The 17399-nt window shown below is 46.5% G+C and overlaps 2 protein-coding genes across 3 annotated transcripts; one reads left to right on the forward strand and one right to left on the reverse strand.

Moving 5' to 3' along the window:
- Nucleotides 1-423: 423 nt before the first annotated feature.
- On the forward strand, nucleotides 424-897 carry LOC112892646 (BTB/POZ and MATH domain-containing protein 2-like). The gene has a single exon (XM_025959780.1). It carries the CDS (start codon nucleotides 424-426, stop codon nucleotides 895-897), a length of 474 nt encoding a protein of 157 aa, XP_025815565.1.
- A 2387-nt stretch (nucleotides 898-3284) lies between these two features.
- Nucleotides 3285-9897, reverse strand: LOC112893358 (auxilin-related protein 1-like). Of its 2 annotated transcripts, none has more exons than XM_025960641.1 (8): nucleotides 9362-9897; nucleotides 6286-7990; nucleotides 6068-6200; nucleotides 5727-5824; nucleotides 5553-5618; nucleotides 5366-5455; nucleotides 3875-4051; nucleotides 3285-3622 (listed from the first exon to the last, which is right to left on the reverse strand). In XM_025960641.1, the coding sequence occupies exons 1-8, from the start codon at nucleotides 9895-9897 to the stop codon at nucleotides 3584-3586; spliced, it is 2844 nt and encodes a 947-aa protein (XP_025816426.1). In that variant the 3' UTR covers nucleotides 3285-3583. The 2 variants fall into 2 exon arrangements, with proteins under 2 accessions (XP_025816426.1, XP_025816427.1); XM_025960642.1 differs by having other exon boundaries at nucleotides 3584-3622; nucleotides 6286-8011; nucleotides 9362-9500.
- Nucleotides 9898-17399: the final 7502 nt, after the last annotated feature.

The following is a 17399-nucleotide window of genomic DNA, read 5'->3' on the forward strand; positions in this document are numbered from 1 at the left end:
GCGTGGGGATCCCCTTTACCATTCATTTTTTCTGTTAAAAAAACTTTGGTGCGACGTTCTGCGTTCCGGTAGTGGATTTATTTGCTTGAATTAATTCTCTCTAGTGGCGTGCCCACACGGTCTTTATTCTTCCTTGCATCCATATGCCAATTAACGAATGAACTCACAAAGCGAGGAGTCAATTCCTATTTTCACCTCGGTACTCTGCTGCTGGCATGGAAAGCGCAGCACACGAAGAGTCCTCATCAGTCATCGTCTCATCGATGCTCAGGCGGATCGATGGGGGCGGCGATCCATTAATTGCAGGGATCAATCCTCCATTCCCCCTATATATATACGTACACTGCAGAGTGAGAGAGAGAGAGAGAGAGAGAGAGAGCATACACACAACAGTACAATACAGATCCAGTTGCAAAAGTTCCAATGGCGAAGGTCCCAAAAGCCGACGAGATCCGTTGCATGAACCTGACGGCTGCTGCGTCCTGCGTCTTCCACTTCAAGGTCGAAGGCTACTCCTTCACCAGGGAGGCTGCCAAGAGCGCCTTCCTCCACTGCTACAAGTCGGATAAGTTCAGCGTCGGTGGCTATGACTGGCAAGTCCGCTACCACCCCGACGGCGAGGCTTCCGGCTGCTTCGACCTCGTCCTCCAACTTCTGTGCCTAGCAGAGGAGGATGTGGCGGTGAGGTTCGCGTGCACGGTGCTGTGCAAGTCCGGAGACCCCTTAAAAGAAATGGAGGTGGCCGCAACGGGCAACATACTAGGTTTTTGCGACGAGACGGTGTTTGCCCCGAGAGAACTCCGGGTTTCCATGGGGCATGGAGAAGCGGCAGAGTTCGTCATGGTTGACTGCCTTGCGCTGCATTACACCATTTCGGTCCTCAAGAAACCTTTTTGAGGATAAGACTTTTATATAATGGTACGGTTTTAATGATTGTTACTTTTCGTTTTTTCTTGTGGAACTTCATATTGTCAAACGACAGGTTTGTTTTTTAGCAGTAATTGTGAGTGCAGTTGAAATGTTAGTTCAATTTGAATGTACCACTAGTCTATCAATCCGTCAAAAGTGACGGACAACGGATCATCCTATTTTTTATTTAGATTTACTCCTCATTGATATCTTGCTTATCCATCAATCATCTAAATTTATACAAGAAATTGAATGAAGATAAATGTATTAGGGTTAGGGTTGATTGAGGGGGGTTAGGGTTAGGGGCTTAACTCGGTGCCGGGTTGTAGAGGGAGCTTCGGGGTGGCTCGCCGGCCGGCGGTGGAGGCAGGAGAGACAGCGGCAGCGAGGGCGCCGCCGGAGCCGGGCGGTGGAGGCGGCGGGGCAAATGGATTAAATGGATTAGCGTCGGGCGGTGATGAAGGGCGGCGGAGGCCGCCGGAGCCGGACGGAGGCGCTAGCGGCGGGGCGGCAGGGTCGAGATTAGGCGAGGAAGAAGAAAAAAAACGAGGAGAGATAAGGGGAACACTTGGACCGGTTGTGGATGGTGATTGAGATATATGTGATTTTTCATCCGATTGATGTGGAGACTTTGTTATTTAGTCAAGGCCTGATAACCTTATTATTCGCTCGTCTCTTTCGTTCAACTTTAACACAAGTCCACTTGAACCAGGAATCCGTTGCAACCCTGCTCATCTAGTGCTTTCCCTCCTGCTCCAGACATCCGAACCGAAACAAATAATGCCAGTGGCAAAGCTTGAGATCGAGGCTTCTCGACCTGCTGTTTGCGAAACTAGGAGACATTCACGTGTGCGATTGTAGGATTCTGGTTTATTTTATCTCCTACTTGACAGGGTTCAACTGAAACGAAAGAATACACTTGCCTAATAATAGTTCGTCCCCCTCGCACGGTCAAACCCATGGAAACAATCAGCAGGAAATAAAGACGTACGATTTTGTAAGCAGGCAGACACTTCAAGAAAATACGTACAATTCTAGGATGGGAAACATGTCAACATTTAGCACTACTTAACAGTCAAGACGACAGCAGCAAACTGATCTAACGCTGAGCGGTAAAGCGTGTCGAACTTAATTGCACTGGGCACTCAATCCTGTTTGAACTGAAACAATTTCCTTAACTCGAGGGTCAGGAATGACGAAGAGCAGAAAGGCACAAGGTTCATGACTTTCGTTCTTCTGGTACAACCGGGATCGAAACTGGATAACCAACCAGATACAAAAGGAGAGGAAAGCGCCCAATCGATTCAGCAGCTAGATAGACTTGATTGATCACGCACGCAGCAGAACCGGCTTCCGAAGAATAGACACGGTGCAGGCCAGAGCGAAGCAGTCGCCCACAATGAAATGGGGGTCCTCCAGGACATCGTGCGTGGCGTAGCTCCAGAAGCCCTTCTCTTGGCCACAGAACGAAAACACATACGGCGCGCTCCTCCACCTCTCCGACGAACAGCTCGCCGTGCCTATCCTGCAGCGCGCACGCGAATCTGACGCCGACCTCCTGCCCGGCGTCGTCCTTGTGCGCGCTGAGGAGCACGAGGGTGACGGACACGGCGTCGTCCTTGAACCTATCGCCGCATTATTCACAGGAAGGCTCCTCGTTTGCCGCACTGGGCACCAATCGACTGATGGTCACTGGGCATCATCCGCATCACGAGGAGTCTAGTGCTGATGTGCATTCAAGTGCCAGTAGAGGAGTTGCCAAAAGACAGCGTCGTACTGCAAGTCTACTACTCCATTTAAGGTCCCTTGAAAAAAAAAGAGCAAGCTCTACAACTGTACAAGGAGTGTGGACAGATATTTTGAAACAGATCATGGATGGATTCATGGACAAATATAGCAATAACATTAAGCCTGTAAAGTTTTCAGCTTCCATAGATTCATGAACAAATAGACAAATTAGCTTTGGTGGCTGAATTACACAAGAAAGTTCCATGGAATGGCAAACGCCGGGGCACATACTTAAGGCGCGAGACGGATGGATTGGAACAGAATATGTTACTTTTCGAGAGTCACTGATCACCATGAGACTTAGAACATGTTAATGCGCCCTGGTTGCCTCTCGGCACCTGCTCTTCTCCCGTTTGCCATATCACAGTGGTCAGTGGTGCCTCAGGAACACAAAATCAATATCCAGTGATAGTATGACGAATCCTCAGGAATCACAAAATTTTGGGAAAGAAAAATATGGGTTGTCTCATAATGACTGAAGATTGGATGGTAGTGACTAGTGACTCTTTGCAACAGTTTTTTTCTCAGGGAACCCTTTGCAACAAAATTTGATATTTATTTACCCAAGGAAGTCGAACCATTCACACTTGTCAAAAATTGAACCTTTCACTTGCATCACTTGATTTACAGGATTGTATTTCTACAGGTTTACTTACACCACCAACGGGACAACAAAATACAAAGCTATAAAACACAAATATGGTTACAGGTGCCAATTAATAGAACAAATAAGAAACCGGAAACAAGGATATAAGTGAAATGTAACAGAACTATGTATCATATAATGGAAAAGAATGAAAATATCAACCATAGCTCACCATTTGTGTCCTTCCCTGTGCATCCTTTGCAATAGATAAAATTACCAACATCTTTCCTAATCAAGATGTTAGAAGAGTTCTTCTGAGTTGAATTTGTTCCATGCTTCCTGTTTGCATCACAAAAGGGTGTAAGAGAAGATATGATATAATAGCATCATTGCATGCAAATCTTGCAAATGTTTTGCATCATAACATGCCAAGTCATGGCAACATGTCATATCAAAACGCTAACAATGCATTAGAAGCACAGAAGCTGCAACGAGCTAAAATAGCAGCAGAAATGTAGGGTAAAGTTGAATCGACCTAGTAAGGTAGTTGAACAAGAAGTCTGGAATTGTGCAGGGGAGTAGTAACCATACCTTCAGAAGGTCGAACACCTTTTCTGCAATGTACTTTTGCTGAAGATTTGCACCCTTTTGCTGCACCTTATCAGGATGGATGCACAATGTCGCTTTCCTGTATTCTTTCTTGACAGCAGCAGCTGTAATCAGATCGGTCAGTGATACAGGCCGCCAACCACATTCAGGCCAAAGAACCTGCACCAAGTATACAGAAACATAAGTATAGCAAGGGACAAGAACAAAAGGCTAGAAAGCTAAGTTTCCAGCCCTCCTTAGCCATACTTAAGCATCTTCTTCCAGAAAATACAAAATAACAAAAGTAGGATCAGATTATATAGCACAATGTATAATACACATGGTTGTAAACTTGTAACAGAAACAACATCCCATGAGACGATTATTTTGAAATTATCCTCATCAATAAACAACATGATCCAAACACTTCTTTTAGTATCATGCATATCATTCGTTCCCTTCTAAGATTTTCTTTCAACTGCAGCACAAATTCTTCATGAGAAAATAAAAGAAACATCTAGCCATCACTAGAAATAGTGAAGCCATCATCGTGCTTGTTCACGCTTCAGAAGAATCATGCTTGGGTCAAACAGACGTGATAGTGAAGCCATCATCGTGGTCTTTCACGCTTCAGAAGAATCATGCTTGGGTCAAACAGACGTGATACCCCAGGCATAGATAATACATTCTTATGCAGTCTAAATATAACCTTACTGACCAAGAGGTGTATATTTAACCTATTCACTGCATGTCGCACTTACATTTTTTCTGCAATTCGAAATTTCCATACACCCCTTTATTGTCAGAATTCTCAACAGGTAGTGAAACAAGATGATTCAAAATCGGCCACATATTATCAACACAAAATATGTCTTCCATCATTAATGAAACTATTCAAATGGACATCCAATTTAATGATGCAAGGAGTATCCAAGCCTGCACACCTGGTACCCCTGGCAAGATAGACATCACTACATCAGAGATATTTGAGCAATTAGATATTATTAGTATGGTACCATAGTGTACAGCTTTTTGCCTCTTTTCCTGATTTTTCACCATCTTAATCCATGTGCGACTTCACACCATTATATCTTAAACATAAATTAGGGGAGTTTAAAGTGAGTTCAAAAAGTTTTCATAAAGGCATTTGACATCAAGGATCGTTTTTACCATGGCCACTCGGCTGCTTCATAGTGATCATTTTAACAGTTTGGAAAAGGAAAACTTTTGTTCAGCACCATTATAAATCTACTACAAATATAAATTAGCTATCTCCTAATATGCATTAACTCAAATTTCAGATGCCCAAAGAATAGCTGACAATGTTTACGGTCTTGCTAACTAATGCTTTCAATGAGTGCCATTATTGCGAAAAATTAGTAGCACAACAACTGACATGACTATACCACATCTTCTAATCATCCAACTTCCAGGAATAATACAATCAGAAAATATTTCCAAGGAAAATATCTATTATGAAAACAGGGTACTAACATATTGCAATGTTGATAACAAGGCCCGTAGGTTGCCTTCTTTTCCAGCAGCCCACCTCTTTACCTCGAAATCAAGTGATTCACCAATTCTCTGAAAAGAGAGAAACCAAATTACCTCAAGAGACAAATTATCTAATTCATTTATCTACTGAAAGCCCAGAAAGATTATGATAAGATATAGAGCTTACATGTCGCTCTTCCTGCTCCCGCTGAGCTTGCAAGTCGCGCTCATTTTTCTCAGCAAGAGCTTTTGCCTGAAAAGATCATATTAACATCAATATAATTGGCATCTTTAATCAATATGTTGCTTTTCTAAATTACTATATAATAGAGAGCTACAAAACGAATATAGGTTAGCATACCGCACGCTCCATTATCCTTTGGTGACGATCCAATCTTCCCTTCCTTCTTTCTTCACTCTCTCCATCCATTTCTTGAAATACAGCAGATGATGAAGGTGCTATATACAGAAAATATTAAGCATGGTTAGTGAAAACTGCATACACTCAGCAGTATGATAGTAGTACTTCTGTACTAAATAATTGATTACAAAGCCTGTAGAGGGCCTGATTTGTGATGACACCCCCTATCGGCAGCTAGCAACACTGATTGTCATCTTTTATCAGTTTGTGCAATCCTGCAAATTAGTTACTAAAATGGCTAACACTCTTGACAATGATAATGTTCAAATAGGAAAAAGTACCTCCAAATATAGAAGATAGGTCATCCATAAGATTGCTTGGCGATGGCTGAGTGAATGGAGAAGATGAACTGGAAGATGTCCTCCTTACATCGCCAGAACCAGCAGTACCATGAGGTTGAATATCAAAAGGATTCTGAAATTTAAAAGTATCAGGGAAAAACAGAGTTAGGCCAGAAAAGTTTTCTACATTATAACTCATGCAGTTTCTCAGTCCTCACCATTGTTGCGGTCTGTGATCTCGGTACACTGCTTGATCTAGAAGGCATACCAAAGAATGACTCGAGATCAGGTTCTGCTGTTGCTCTTCTTTGCTGATTTTCTCTTGCCCGTGCTTCAGCTGCAGCCTTTTCTCTAGCTTCATTAGCAGCCCTTTGCCGAGCTTCAGCAGCAACCTTCTCAAAAGCTGCTCTTTCAGCCCTTCTTTGTGCTTCTACAGCCGCTTTCTCTACAGCAGCTCGCTCAGCTTTTGCCCGAGCTTCTGCAGCCGCTTTCTCCTGTGATTCTGCTGCTGCCTTTTCCCTAGCTTCAGCAGCAGCTCTTTCCCTTGCTTCTGCAGCAGCTTTGGCAGCTCTTTCCCTAGTCTCTGCTGCTTCTCTTTCCTTAGCTTCTGCAGCAGCCTTTGCAACTCTTTCCCTTGCCTGCACCGCAGCTCTCTCACGAGCTTCTGCTGCTGCTTTCTGTACTGCAGCTCGCTCTGCTCTTTGACGAGCCTCCTTCTCAGCTTGCATGCGTGCTTCAGCAGCTGCTCTTTCACGTACCTCCTGTACTGCCTTCTCTACAGCCTGCCTGGCCTCTCTCTCTTGTTCACGCCTCTTCCGCTCCTCTTGTTCCCTTCGTCTCACCTTTTCCCTTTCCCTCTCAAGTTCTTCTTCCCTCTCCCTTTCTGCTCTTCTTTGCTCCTTTTCACGTTCTCTTTGTACTTGTTCATTATCCAATCTCTCTTCGTCTGTAGTTTCTTTTTCATGAGCACAGAATTCTGCTTTCTTATCTAGTCCTGGCTGTTGATATTGACTGCTAGTGAACATAGAATCAAAAGCCCCTTGGTTCACCCCTGTAGAATGTTCCATCTCACTCCAATCCATGAAACTTGCAGTAGCAGCAGATGAATACTGTTCCTTTTCTTCATGCTTTAGAACTTGTGGACGGTCATTGGCAAACTTAAAAGGCTTCGCCATGAAAAAATCTTCCAGTTCATCAATTTGGGATGTTTTAGAAACCTTTGCAGAACCTACGGAATGATGGTAGCCTTGATTACGATGATGAACATATGTTTCACTAGTTACAGATTCAGTTGGTGATTTCCTGGTGGCAAGTGGAGGTGGAGGGTGTGAAGGAGGCGGCGCACTTGTAGGCTGTGTCACTAGAGCAATATCTGAAACAGTTAACCACACATCATGAGGCATTTTAGAAGATTGATTCTCCTCTAACAATTCATCTTCACCAGCAAATGGGTTTAAAGTCTCAAACCCAGTGGTGCTAGGTACTTCATGGATAAAAGATGCCTCAGGGATGTTCATCTCAGGCAATATATTGTCAGGTGCTTCTGTTGAAGCTAGTTGGACTGGCTTTTCCTGAGGCATCTGATTGGAATGACTCATGCTATTTATGTTATCAACAGATCCCCTTTCAGTTGTATCACTCTTGTTTTCAGATATAGATGAAAAGGATGGCATAGCTTTTGGAAACTCAGCAAAAATATCAGAAGTCTGAAACATCCCACTAGTATTACCAGGCGTGTCAACCTTTGTGTTCCCTGACTTCGCAGGCATGCTGATGTTATCCAAATGATCTGAAAACAATCCAAAAGATGAATATCCTGATTTGTGCATACCACCTAAAATGATGAAAGGATCTTCTGGCATGCTCACACTCATTTTGCTGGATGAAATTGGTTCACTTTCTTGTCTCATTATAGGCTCCTCCCTGTATAGATTTCAGCCACAGCTGATCACCAAATAGGAGAAGAATAACTCATATGGTTATCACAAAGACAACTATATTGCATGTGAGTCTTACAGATCACACAAACAGCCATATATACTGTCAATGATTAAAATCAAAGCAATAGAAATTAGAGAGGTCAAAACAACATGTTAGTTATCGACAATGTACCCCTAATGCACCACAATAAGGGGAAACCAGATCAAAAGGTAATCAAAAGTGAACTTGCAATAGCATAATCATGAAGATATGGTGCATTTAATGAGCTACTCACTTACAAATCAGCAGTAAAAAAGCCAGGCAAGTAAAATACAATATCATGTCAATGGTTCTTTGCTACAAAAAGGTAGCTAATGAGTAATTATAGGCCACAGTGGCCAGAGAACAGGTTTTGCTCCAGTTCCAATGTTTAGTCAGACACATGATGCCACATAAACTTTTTCTGTAATGCACTAAATTGCACCACTGGGGACTTCTTCAAAAAAAAAATATGAACTGTGAGGCACAGCCATGAGAGGGTCTTACATGTCATAGAAAATCATTTTTTCTGGTCAACAGAGCATCCAATCAACCAATAAAGGATTTAATTGGATACATTGACACAAATATGACATGTTACTTCAAAATTTCGGGTGAGTAGCTTAGATTCAACTCAATCTTAGGAACAAGAACATAACACTTGCTACAGCAGAAAAGAAAAAGGAAGAGCCGCGTTTGAAAAGCATAACTTCTAGTGTTCCCGAAGAGTTAGTTCCAAAAAAAAAGGATAGCCCAAGAATACAATCCTATGGACATAGAGGCATAGCAATGAGTTCATTGGATACCTACAAACCATAGTAGGAAATAATAAAGATAAAGTTAACCTCAAGAGAACAATTAACAGAAGAACAGAAACTCTATGAAGATATCAATAAAACCCTCTAAACTAGTGGGCATTCCAACACAGAATCTCTCTACTTGTTTCCAAACTTGGCACTACTAAATAAGCATATAATCTTTTCTGTAGGGATTTGGGGGGCTGGGTTTTGCAATGGCTCAGCTATAAGTCTCCCATATTTTCTCATGCACTTATTCCATTGAAGCAATATCAGAGGGCAGCTGTCCAAATTGCTGTATATCACTACCCCAATTCTTCCCGCTGTTTTAATTATGCTGCTGTGGCATTACACCACAAGACTCGGTATAAAAATTCAAAACAATGAAAACTCTAAAAACTTGGACAGGACTTCCATTTCCAAAGTATAGCTTACCAATCCAACCTCACCTTCTTATACATGATAAAGTATGCTAGGTAGCAAATACCAAGATAAATGGATGATGAATTGGAAATTTCAAAACAGAAGAATATCAGACCTTGCCAAATCGTGATGGTTCATGCCTCCACCAAAGCCAGGGATCACACCATCATCAAACCCCATGGTCTCAGTCTCCATTTGCGGCGCCGTCTTCATGCTCCCACCAAGTCCAGGGACCAAAACGTCGCCAAACACTGCCCCGTAATGGTCCTGGTCCACCTCCCTGACCGGCTCCGTCGACCTGGTGCTCCCACCCAGCCCAGGGATGAAGTCTTCATCAAGCCCCACCGCATCCGGATCCCTCCTCTCCGGCTTCGCCGTCATCCCGACGCTACCCAGGAAGTCCTCCCCTCCCCTGCCACCGCCGCCTCCAAACAAGGGGATCGCGTCGAAGGGATCGGCCGTGTCCGGGTCTTCGTCGAAGACGGGCTTGTCGAACACGAGCGGCGGCGTCGACGGCGAGGAGGAAGCCTTGGGTGAGGGCTCGGGGGCCTCAGCCGTGCGATTGAAGTAGGAGTCGAACATGTCGTCGTAGACGGAGGCCGGCGGGGCCTTGGAGGGACCGAGGTCGTCGAAGAGGACGGCGTCGTCCATGGCGAACGGAGCGCGCCTCCCCCGGCGCCGGAGTGGATGCGCGGCCGCTGCCGGCGATCGCCGGAGTCGGGAGGGCCCAGGGGCGAGGTGGTCTCTCTGTACCTGGGGTTTGGGCGCTGACGGCTTCAAGCAGAAGCAGGGGAGGACCTTTCGTGGTGGGGGTGACCGGGAGGATCTTTATTTTTGAAAGTATTTCTGTCGTTTACGTAAGTTTCCTTCTTCGGAAAATTAGATTGGTAGCATATAAAGATATGTATTTTAGAAATATACCATACAGAGATCTCCCTTAGGATATTTACCATGGATTGATGACATCGCTATATAAATATACCACTCCATTCATTTCAATATCAACCTTAATGATAATATTTTAGACTCCAACAAATTGTCTCTTTTTAGCACAATCCTACTCCCGCCGCTGGCCACACTCCAGCGACCGATGTGGTCCAGCGTAGGTGAGGCGGGATCGTAAGCCCGCCCCTCCCCCACCCCACCTTTTCACCGGTGAGAGTCACTCACTCGGCCGCCGTCCACCTCACCAGCGAAGGCCACCCCGGCGCCGTCGTCCACCTCCCTACTTTCATACCCGATTTATAAGATCATAAATCGAGTAATTATATATGCGTCAGGATCAAGTCACGCATATATACAACAGAATCATCAAGATATCACAACACGTATCTCGAAATAAAAGTATATAAATTATAAATGAATATCTTTATTACAACTGAATCAAAAATCAGTTCAATGAATGCGGAAGCGTAAAATAAATACATGAAAAGCAGGGCGCCACAAGGACGTCGGCTGGGAGACAATGCCTAGAAATCGTCGAGTCCGCTGATGTAGTTCTCCACGTCGCCTGGTACTGAGCAGCAGTCGAAGATATCCCAAAGAGAACAGAAGAATAGAGAAGGCAAGTGTGAGTACACAACTTGTACTCAACAAGTATAACACGAATTATGAGGCTCTAGGGTTAGCTGACTCAACTGCATTAGTTTTTAATCTTGGCAAATTTTATTAAAGCTAATTACTACAAGTGGATGAATTACCATGACCCAAGTTACATAATAATTAATCAAGATTAACCATGAATCTACTGAGAACCAAACCAAACCACCCAAGGTAGATTCCCACTAATCAGACGGAGGATCTAGGCCGCTCATGACCGTGAGCACGGCTAGTATACCAGTTTTACACTCTCGAGAGGTTGCACAACTTTACCCACAAGTCGTGAGCCACGCTAGTTGTCCATCACACTTCCTTAGGTGAGATGACTAGCAAGCACACTACGAGACCATTACAAAGGACACGTTGGTAAGGTGTAACCGCTAAGGATTCTGGATCAGCGACTATGGAGCAAGCCTCGAGGGGGTACAAGACACACAGCACAGACCAAGCCTCGTAGCGCGAGGGCCATAGAAGCTTACCACCCCTCTTGCCCCGCAGGTGAGTTACTCCCAAACCAAAATGACCTAATTAGTAAATCAAGACTGTCCCATTTCAGTCTTGTGGTTGCACGGTTGTCCCAGGTTGTCGCTCTATGAACCGGTCCTTATGAAGAGTAGCCAACCAAGCACTAAGTACCGTGCTGGCCCCCTAAACCATGTTTCTAACAAAAACATATTTTAAAAGACGTGAGCCGCTCAAGCACACAGCACAGAGGGCCACTCTCAGGATCAAGTTGCATATAACCATTAATCAAATTTAAATTAAAAGAACCGAGATGTGTGAGAGCGCAGCACCTAGCACAACTAACCAAAATGCAACCCAAGGTATATATATATATAAAGGATAACAGTGGCTAGGAAATCCTTATAGGCAGACAGTATTAAAATGTAGTATGGAATTGTATTTAAAAGTGATAGAATGTTCATGTTATACTTGGCTTCCTCAAAGTTCTCCTGCTGCTGCTCAAACTGCTCTGCAGAAAGGGGCTCCTAGTACTCGTCCAAAGGCTCAGTGTCTACTCACGATCGCAACGCCAAAACATGGTCCAGCACATACATATTCATGCAAACAAAAACCAAAAGATAAGAAACAGTACAACTGAAAGGATCGATGGACCAAGAGGGGGGTGAATTGGGCCTTTTTTTTAAATTTCTAAAACAAGGTAAAGCAACCTTAACCTATGCAAAGCTAGAAAGGCACCAATTCACCAACCGGATAACTAAACTACCTACGCAAGCTAGGAAAGATAAAAGAGGTAAAGCCTAGCAAGGTAGAGGAAAATAGTGATCCCTAAATCAAGCACATGAATAAATTGCATGAAAGATAATGCTTGAGTAAGTAAAGGGGGCAAGAGACAACCGGATTTTTCCCGTGGTATCGATGTGTTGGCACACACCCCTAATCCACGTTGTGACACTCACAAAGAGTATTGTCACATCCCAAGTCACCAAGACGAGGGCGCTCACTAAGAGTCTCCGTTCACCATCCCGGTGTGGTGGAGATCAAGCCATGTACAATCTTCTTCTCCGGGCTTTCACAATCCTTGGCAAGCTCCGCGAGAATCACCTCTATCACCAAGATCGCCTAGGTGATGCCAATCACCAAGAGTAACAAACTAAGTCTTTCACTTGAGCAAGAACCGATCACCAAGAACGGATGCACACAAGCTTCTCTCTACTTAAGTCCTTAATCTTGCTTCTTGAATGATTGAATGAACAAGTATGTGAAATGATGAAGCTCAAGGTGGCTCTTGACTATAGTATGAGTGTTTGGATGTTGCCTGGTGTCAAGAGTAGTAAAATGACCCATTGGAGGGGTATATATAGGCAGCTCACACGAATAGAGCCGTTGGAAAAAAAAGCTGCCAGAAAACTGCGTAGCGCCGGTTAATCCGACGTACCTCCAATAGTCATCGTCGGTTTAACCGGTGAATGTAAACTACCCCTTCTGAAAACTAACCGTTACAGATTGGGCAGATTAACCGACGTATCATCGGTTTAACCGGTGAGTGTAGTCATCCACTGATCAACTGAAAAACCAAGTCTCTGGACAACTGCACCGACGTCCAATTTTAAATATCGTCGGTTTAACCGGTGTGTTGACTTGTCCAGACTCTGCTGACCTCGTTTAACCGACGTATAGAAAAGTTGAGGCGTCGGTTAAACCGGTGTTAAGGATTTTTCCTGATTTTGCCTTTTCTGATTTGAGTCTTGAATGAAATCCAATTATTCTTGAGATATAAGTTGAGAACCACTTATTTGAGCTTCTAGAAACCTGAGTGACCATTGTGTTCATCCATTTTCAAATGACCATGTCCATGCTCAAGTTACTTAGCCTAAACCCCTCTTAATAGTGCGATCACTACAAAACTATAAAACCTATACTAACCTAAGTGTCCTTCTCAACCTTATGACACTTAGGACTAGAAAGATCCTTAGTCTTGACGTATTATTGAGTTGAATGCCGAGATCGCCTTTTTGAATAATGAAAATTAGGGGCCCCTTTTGACATATAACCAAATGAGCGATAATGATCTATAAAGCTGCACAAACTCATTAGTCACAATAATGGTTGTCATTAATCACCGAAACATACCTTGAGGGCCTAGATGCTTACAATCTCCCCCTTTTTGGTGATTGATGACAACACAAACATAAATAACGAGAGAGCGAGAAAGATAAGGCAAGAGTAAACACAAGCAAACTCGGAAAGAGAGAATCAAAGAACTCAACGGCTCAAACGAAATCCATAGATATGTCTCAAAAAACTCAGCATGCTCAAACGACAAATGTACATATCCATGAACTAACACCAAATATGATACAATATGAAACATCAAAGTCCTGATCACGAGCTCTCTCTAACTCTACCCTCCCCCTGACTCTCACTCCATCTCCCCCTTTGGCATCAAAACACAAAAAGGAGCGAGCTACGGATCCAGCTGTCGTGGTACGGCAAGGAAGCGATCCGGGTCATCGTCGTCGTCGTCGTCGGACGGTGGATCCTCAGTGACGGACGGGAGCTGCTGATCTGAACTGCCTGCTGGCACTGAACTGACTGGAGGAGTGGCTGTCGTGGAGGCTCGCGTGCTGGCACTGCCTGGAAGAGGGTCCGTAGAAGTAGTGACCGGCTCAGCAGAAGATGTGTCAACATCTGAAGTGGTAAGTGCTGAAGCTGCCGGCTGTGACAACTGCTGAAGCAAGGAACCCTCTCCACCTCCCCCTGAAGGTAACGGCTGTGGTACTGCTGGGAGGGCGACTGTGTGAACTACTGAGGGAGACTCCTGGAAAAGTGAAGTCGCTGGTAGTGGAGAGAAGAAAGGGCGACCCGCAGACCCAAGAAGTGCTGACATCGAGAACATGGTCTCCGGGGTCGCTGAAGTAGCTGGAGCAGTAGAGGCTGGAGCTGGTGTGACTGCAAGTGGAGGTGCTCCAACACTCTGTAGGCCTGGCTGACCTGGCTGCTGCGGGGCGAGTCCGGTGTGAGAGTAAAGCTGTGAGATCATCCCGAACATCGCCATCATGCCCTGCTGCATCTGCTGGAACTGAGCGTCTGTCCTCTGAGAGACTCTATCAATAAGACCGACAAAACGCTCCTCGGTAGCAGCTCGCTCTCGGGCGGCCTCTCTCTGTATGGCTGCAAGCTGGGCCTCATGGGCTCTTCTGGCCTCCTCCTGTGCACGACGGTCCTCTCTCTGCTGTGTCACCAGCTGCTGCAGAAGTGCGGTGAGCTCAGACGGCTGAGACACCTGTGACTCTGAAACTGTAGCGGCAGCAGCTGACACTGGAGCTGGCTCTCCGGACCCCCCTGCCTCATGATCATGACTAGCTGGGGCTGGTGCAGGGAAGTACTCCTCATCCTCGGAGGAGTCTGACTCAAGATCGGACCAGTGAATCTCATCCTCTCCTCCGGGAAGCTGTGCCTCGGCGGCAAGCAATGCCTCATCCTCCTAGGCCACTCGGGCCTGTGCCTCGGGTGTCAACTGTGCCATAGCATCTCGATCTGCCTGTCTGCCTCTCCTCCGGTCCGAAGGTGCTGTCGGACGGTAGACGGGAAACCATGGAACCTCGTCCTGTCTGTAAACTGCACTGACAGGTGACTCAGCTAGCACGATCATAGAGCAAATGAAGCTGATCCAGTGAGCATAAGGAAACTGTCGTACAACGCCCATCCCGTCAGTGATAACATCCTCAATCTCAGCCAAGATAAAATCAACTATGTCAAACGGCTCGTGAGTGAGAATGTGAAGAAGCAGTAGCTGCTGCAGACCTGTGAACCCCTCTAGGTAGCCACTCCTCGGGAGCAAAGTCCTCCGGAGTGCCATGTGAACTGCGTATGCCTCTGGGGTCAGCAGGCTGGGAACTCTGGCGTAAGAAGCAGGGAATGGCTGGCGGAAACACTGAGAGATCGCCTAGTGTGAAGGTGCAATTCCGCCAATCATAGCTCTGCGTGGAGGATCTGCATCACCATAAACCATCTCGTGCAGGGAGACGTCAACCAAGTCAACTCCAAGAATCTCTGCAGGTGTAGCCCTGGACAGACCAAAGACCTGGCCTCCAAACATGAAATGTACTGCTCTGCGCTCTGGGGCAATCCAAGCTGTGGCATAAAAGACTCGAACCCAGTCTTCTATATATCTGTTCCGCTCAATCGAAAGCAACCTGGGCAAACCCCTGAAGTGAGCAAAATGCTCCCTGACATCTGCTCCCCCTGCGGCTGTCCTCAGAGACACCCAGTCAAGCACTCTGTGCGAGAAGATCCTGTGGCCCCGCCTCTGGTAGGTCTCGTAGAAACTGGCCTGAAGAAGTGTCCAGAATCTACGGTCAACCCTGCTGTCACGTGTCACAGGGAACCACTCCTCCTCCTGAACACTCCACCTGAAACTCTTGACCTTTGCCGCATTGGCTTTGGTCAAGTTCTGGAGCAGCACACCTGGCTCCAGACGCACGACAGTGTCCATGCGTAACACTGCGCGCTCGACCGCTAGGGCCTCGGCTCGACGAGCTGCTACTGCTGCTGCTGCGGACCTGCGAGGCTCCTGAGGCTGGTGACCTCCTCGCGTCCTCGGTCCGGTGCGACGCTCGGTCGCTGGCGAAGTGTCACCTGCGGGGGACGTCTGCCGGGTGCGGCCAGAACGTCGTAGAGCCGGTGACTGTGTGCTCTGCCCCTGTGACTGCTCAGACTGCTCTCCCTCTGTATCTGAATCTGTCTCTGCAGCTGAAGGTGACTGATCTGACTCTGCTACTGCTGCTGTCGTGGCTCTGGTGGCCCTGGCACCTCTGACTCTGCCCATGCCTCTACCTCTGCCTCTGCCCCTGGCTGGCACATCCCTGATCGCGAACGGATGAGCACGGCCTGATGCCTGCTCCTCGGCGGCCTTAGCCACCATCTCGGCCCTCTCAGCCTCTCTCGCTGCGTGAGTCCGCTTGCGAGCGGGCTCCTCGACCACGATCTCCTTCCCTTTCCTCTTCTCACGGCCCATCTCGATTACAGACAGTAACAAGGACGCGGCGCGGCAACGGTTATGCGCGGGGCGGCACAAGGAGGCAGTGGTGATGGCGCGGTGGCGCGAGGGCAATGCACGGCGTGCGAACGTCGCAATGCAGTGCAGGCGCGCGCGGGTGGTGGTGTGAGGTGTGTGCGGGCGGCGGCCGGCGGTTGTGTGCGGGCGGCGGACGGCGGCGCGCACGAGCGGCAATGCGAGGCGGTGCAGATGGCGCGGGAATGCGCGGGCGGCGGCGCAACGAGCGGCGGCGCGACGGGCGGCGGTGCGACGACGGCCGGCGGTTGCGCGTGGGCGGCGGACAGCGACGGCGCGGAAGGAGTGCGGGTGCAGGCGGCGGCGGAGGCGAGGGGTCGAGCTGGTAATGAAAGTGAGCGGGAGGTCATGAGCGGGCAAGAGAGTAATATGACATGTGGACCCCGCAGATTTTCTTATCGCCGGTTGATCCGACGCTTAGGGTTCGAACGCCGGTTGATTACGTCGGTGTAGTTTACCGGGGACTCTGCCAAATCTGCATCTGTACGCCGGTTGAACCGATGCTTCCACAAATGAACTCGTCAGTTGAACGATGCAAATAACAGTTGATTTTCAGGTCAAATTTGTGATTTGTTCACCGGTTGATCCGATGCTGCAAACTTTGTATACACCGGTTGAATGCTTGGAATGACTGAGCTGAACCTGAAACTTAGTAACGCCGGTTAAACCGATGGGTATAGATCCGTTGAACGTCGGTTTAACCGGTGAAGCCAAAAACCCTTTCTCAGCTCACTCTTCTATGCTAAGTCCAATGAACTTATAAAATTCAAATAAACTCAAGTTAATGGACTTGCATAGGCGACTTTACCCCTCAAAATAAATAGGATAGCTTACTAGCTTAGATAATTTTTCTTTTCAAAAACCAAGGAAAAGTCGCAAGAGAGACAAAGCGCCAAATTAAAATGTATGAACTATGTCGTAGGAATATTGAAGAAGGAAAGCTTCATACTCATCACGACATTGCTCACTGGGCAATAATGCACCTAACACTTTACTCTTTTCACTTCTCATGAAT

The sequence above is a fragment of the Panicum hallii genome, chromosome 5 (assembly GCF_002211085.1).
Source record: "Panicum hallii strain FIL2 chromosome 5, PHallii_v3.1, whole genome shotgun sequence".
Taxonomy (NCBI): Eukaryota; Viridiplantae; Streptophyta; class Magnoliopsida; order Poales; family Poaceae; genus Panicum; species Panicum hallii.

What these genes read in the sequence shown, in the direction of transcription:
- LOC112893358 (XM_025960641.1), bottom strand. Translation starts at nt 9,897, where the DNA reads ATGGACGACGCCGTCCTCTTCGACGACCTCGGTCCCTCCAAGGCCCCG. An exon ending in AACCATCACGATTTGGCAAG is followed by an intron (nt 7,991 to 9,361) that starts GTCTGATATTCT and finishes AAATCTATACAG; the next exon opens with GGAGGAGCCTATAATGAGAC. An exon ending in AGGTGTTCGACCTTCTGAAG is followed by an intron (nt 3,623 to 3,874) that starts GTATGGTTACTA and finishes TGATGCAAACAG; the next exon opens with GAAGCATGGAACAAATTCAA.
- LOC112892646 (XM_025959780.1), top strand. Translation starts at nt 424, where the DNA reads ATGGCGAAGGTCCCAAAAGCCGACGAGATCCGTTGCATGAACCTGACG.